The following is a 5,000-nucleotide window of genomic DNA, read 5'->3' on the forward strand; positions in this document are numbered from 1 at the left end:
TCTCTCTCTCTCTCTCTCTCTCTCTCTCTGCCTCCTGTCCTATACACTGCAAATCTGTCAACTTCATTAACCCGAAATTTATCCAAATCCTTATTTTTCAAAAATCTTTTACTCCCACATTTATCCAAATTTATCGAAATCTTTATTTTTTAAGATCTTTTACTCCCTCATTTATCCAAATTTATCCAAATCTTTATTCTTTTAATTTGCTTTACTCCCCTAGTCGTCGAATTACTTTCCCACAACTACAAACTTTTCCCACAAGCCGAAACAAGCAAGAAACTAAAAAATAAAATAGAAAAGGGATAAAGGAAAAAAAAAGGTAAAAGAAGGTTAGAGAAAAGAAATAAAAAATTCAAAAAGATGAAAAAAAAATGGGACAGAAAAAAAGACAAAAGAGAAACAAAGAAAGTAAAAACAAAAACAAAAAAATAAGGCAGAAAAAAGGAAAAAAGAATGTAAAAAAAGTCTGCCTTCTAATTACAAAATGATTTCCATCCTGCCTCCAATTTTATCGAGTCGGTAAATTTAGGAATTATTGCCTCCCTTATAACAGTTACTGTCAGATAAAACTTCCGTGATTTTGGACGAAAATGGGATTACAGAAGGAAGAAGAAGAAAAAAAATCTTTTTCTTTCTGTCTTTTGGAATACTTTATTTACCTTTTTTTCTTGTTGTTGTTTTTTTTGTTTTAGTTACCTTCTTTTCTTGTGTTTTTTTTTTGTTTTGTTTTTAGTTTTCTTTTCTTGTGTTTTTTTTTGTATTTTTTGTTTTAGTTACCTTCTTTTCTTGTATGTGTGTTATTTTTGTTGTTGTTTTTTAGTTACCTTCTTTTCTTGTGTTTTTTGTAGAAGTGTGATGATAATGATGATGATAACAATGATAATAATGGTGTTAACAATATCCTTACTTTAATTTGATAATCATTATTGTTGCTTGTAGAAAAATGTTCATAATTATTACTATCAACATTACTATATCATCACTCTCATTATTACTATCATCATCATTATCATTATTACTGTCATTATCACTATCATTATTACCACCATCATCACTATATTCATCATTATAACACTCATCATCATTATCATTATTACCACCATCATCACTATATTCATCATTATAACACTCATCATCACTATCATTATTACCACCATCATCACTATATTCATCATTATAACACTCATCATCACTATATTCATCATTATAACACTCATCATCACTGTCAAGATCATCACTATTATCATAAATATAATTGTTATCATACTATTATCATCAGCATTAGCGCCTACATCTTAATGGCTGTCATCATTATCATTTTCATTAGCATTATCATGGACAGAAAAATAATCTTCATTACTACTGTTATTAGTACTATTACTAATATCAATGTCATAGACTTGGTATTAGTATCATAGTTATCATTTCCATTATCTTTATTATCATTATCATTATTGTTATCATAATCATCGTTATTATTATTACTACTACTGTTATTATTATTGACAGTGTTATTATTATTACTACTATGATTACTATAATTATTGTTATTAGCATCGCCATTGTAATCATTATCATTATCATTGTTGTTATTATCATCTTCATTAGTATTTTCACTATTATTATCATCCTCCCTATCATCCTTATTGTTGTTGTTGTTTTTGTTATTACTACAATTTTCATTATTATTATTATTATTATTATTATTATTATTAACATTATTATTATTACAATCATTATCATTATCATCATCATTACTATTAAATTTCCATCCAGCTTTTCACCACATTACAAAACTTCTATTTTCATAAATCGAAAATACAGCATCACTTCGTAAATCCACCCCTTCTACTCCACTCGGTTTTAACTCCACCAAGAAACTCCACTCCAGAATTCCACATGTAACTCCACCTTGTTTCTATCAGGGTTTTTTTCGTTTTTCTACGTTGCTCCCTTTCTCAATCCACTTCAGATTTATTTTCCACATGATTTCTCCACACTACTCCACATGAAACATCATCACACAGTTCCACATTTAGCTACTCCTCAGAACTCCACTACACAGCTCAACATTACACCTTTGTCATACAATTCTCCACTCCACTTCTACTCCACTCCACTTTCAGGTCTCCACACCCTACTATCCCCGGGAACAGCTTTTACTCTAAATCTTTTTACTCCACCCTACTCCACCTGAGATCTTCACATCAATTCCACCACAGAACTCCACCCCGGAACTTTTGTTTTACTCCACTCCACCTGAGGTTCCCAAATGAACTCCACCCCAGTACGTTTTTGTCTTTTCTACTCCACTCTACCACTCCATCTCAGGTTTCTACATCTAACTCCACAAGCATGCATCTCCAACTCCGCCACAAGCATACACTTCAGACTCCACTCTACTCCGTTCCACCACAAGCATCCACATCTAACCACTACACTCCATTCAACTCCACTCCACCATACACATCCACATCCAACTCCACCACAGAGTTCCACTCCACCACAAGCACACAATCTAACCACTCCACTCAACTCCACTTCAGTTATCCACTCCACTCCACACCACCAAGGATCATCCACATACAACTCCACCACTGAGCTCCATCACATCGAACTCCACCACGATAATCCACATCCACTCCACCACAGAGCTCCACCTCATCCACTCCACCACATCCAACTCCACCACAGAGCTCCACCACATCCACTCCACCACAGAGTTCCACCTCATCCACTCCACCACGATAATCCACATCCACTACACCACAGAGTTCCACCTCATCCACTCCACCGCGATAATCCACATCCAACTCCACCACAGAGCTCCAGCTCATCCACTCCACCACAGAGCTCCACCTCATCCAACTCCACCACATCCACATCCACCACGATAATCCACATCCAACTCCACCACAGAGTTCCACCTCATCCACTCCACCACAGAGCTCCACCTCATCCACTCCACCGCGATAATCCACATCCACTCCACCTCATCCACTCCACCACGATAATCCACATCCAACTCCACCACAGAGTTCCACCTCATCCACTCCACCACGATAATCCACATCCAACTCCACCACAGAGCTCCACCTCATCCACTCCACCACGATAATCCACATCCAACTCCACCACAGAGTTCCACCTCATCCACTCCACCACGATAATCCACATCCAACTCCACCACGATAATCCACATCCAACTCCACCACGATAATCCACATCCACTCCACCACGATAATCCACATCCAACTCCACCACAGAGCTCCACCTCATCCACTCCACCACAGAGCTCCACCTCATCCACTCCACCGCGATAATCCACATCCACTCCACCATGATAATCCACATCCAACTCCACCACAGAGTTCCGCCTCATCCACTCCACCACGATAATCCACATCCAACTCCACCACAGAGTTCCACCTCATCCACTCCACCGCGATAATCCACATCCAACTCCACCACAGAGCTCCAGCTCATCCACTCCACCACAGAGCTCCACCTCATCCAACTCCACCACATCCACATCCACCACGATAATCCACATCCAACTCCACCACAGAGTTCCACCTCATCCACTCCACCACAGAGCTCCACCTCATCCACTCCACCGCGATAATCCACATCCACTCCACCTCATCCACTCCACCACGATAATCCACATCCAACTCCACCACAGAGTTCCACCTCATCCACTCCACCACGATAATCCACATCCACTCCATCACAGAGTTCCACCACATCCACTCCACCACGATAATCCACATCCACTCCACCACAGAGTTCCACCTCATCCACTCCACCACGATAATCCACATCCACTCCACCACGATAATCCACATCCACTCCACCACGATAATCCACATCCACTCCACCACGATAATCCACATCCAACTCCACCACAGAGCTCCACCTCATCCACTCCACCACAGAGCTCCACCTCATCCACTCCACCACGATAATCCACATCCAACTCCACCACGATAATCCACATCCAACTCCACCACAGAGTTCCGCCTCATCCACTCCACCACGATAATCCACATCCAACTCCACCACAGAGTTCCGCCTCATCCACTCCACCACACAACCACTGAGCGATTTATGCTCTCCAGTCACGTGACCACTACCATTAACGACCGCCTTCTAACTCTTCCTCATTTTCCTCAACAGCAATTCGTGAGGCAGTTAAGAAACTTGTAATTTTCCTTTCTTTTTTTATTATTTATTATCTTCTTCTTCGTTTCGTCTTATTATCTCCGTCTTATCATTATCTGTCTTGTTATCTCTCATCATTATCTTTATTTTCTCTGGGACTTTTGATGTTATCTGATTCGAGTTTTGAGAAGGAAAATAATTTCTTTTTTTTTTGCTTTTAACTTGAGCTGATCTGGAATAGCGGTTTATTATCATTATTATTTATTTATCATTTATTCATTTATTCATTTATCTTTTGGGGGGAAAAAAGTAATTACCCTTAGAAATTATATGAATATGTGTGTGTGAATATATACACACACATATCATACGCACACATACACACACGCACACACATATACATGAAGTTTGTGTGTGTGTGTATATATATATATATATATATATATATATATATATATATATATATATATATATATATATATATATATATATAAACTTCATCACAGATATATTGTCATATATATACCTTGAATTGCCTTAAAGTGACGTCATCACCACAAACATCACCTTGAATTGCCTTGTAGTGACGTCATCACCACAAACATCACCTTGAATTGCCTTATTGTGACGTCATCACCACAAACATCACCTTGAATTGCCTTGTAGTGACGTCATCACCACAAACATCACCTTGAATTGCCTTGTAGTGACGTCATCACCACAAACATCACCACACACTCACAGTCGCGCTCGTCTCATCTTCACTCATAATCCTAATGGCTTCCTTTGCCTTGACCTTCCCTCTCCCCCCCTCCCCCCTCCCCCTCTTAACC

At 39.0% G+C, this 5,000-nt stretch overlaps 1 protein-coding gene across 1 annotated transcript; it reads left to right on the top strand.

Annotated features, from left to right (window-relative positions):
- Positions 1–2,011: 2,011 nt before the first annotated feature.
- Positions 2,012–3,971, top strand: LOC138860507 (uncharacterized). Its single transcript, XM_070118086.1, has 3 exons — positions 2,012–2,129; positions 2,358–3,092; positions 3,373–3,971. The coding sequence occupies exons 1-3, from the start codon at positions 2,012–2,014 to the stop codon at positions 3,969–3,971; spliced, it is 1,452 nt and encodes a 483-aa protein (XP_069974187.1).
- Positions 3,972–5,000: the final 1,029 nt, after the last annotated feature.

The sequence above is a fragment of the Penaeus vannamei genome, chromosome 41, assembly GCF_042767895.1.
Source record: "Penaeus vannamei isolate JL-2024 chromosome 41, ASM4276789v1, whole genome shotgun sequence".
Classification (NCBI taxonomy): Eukaryota; Metazoa; Arthropoda; class Malacostraca; order Decapoda; family Penaeidae; genus Penaeus; species Penaeus vannamei.

Coding starts and splice junctions, on each gene's coding strand:
- LOC138860507 (XM_070118086.1), top strand. CDS start 2,012: ATGAAACATCATCACACAGTTCCACATTTAGCTACTCCTCAGAACTCC. Junction 2,130..2,357: donor CTACTCCACTCCACTTTCAG/GTCTCCACACCC, acceptor TAACTCCACAAG/CATGCATCTCCAACTCCGCC. Junction 3,093..3,372: donor ACATCCAACTCCACCACAGA/GCTCCACCTCAT, acceptor ACTCCACCACAG/AGTTCCGCCTCATCCACTCC.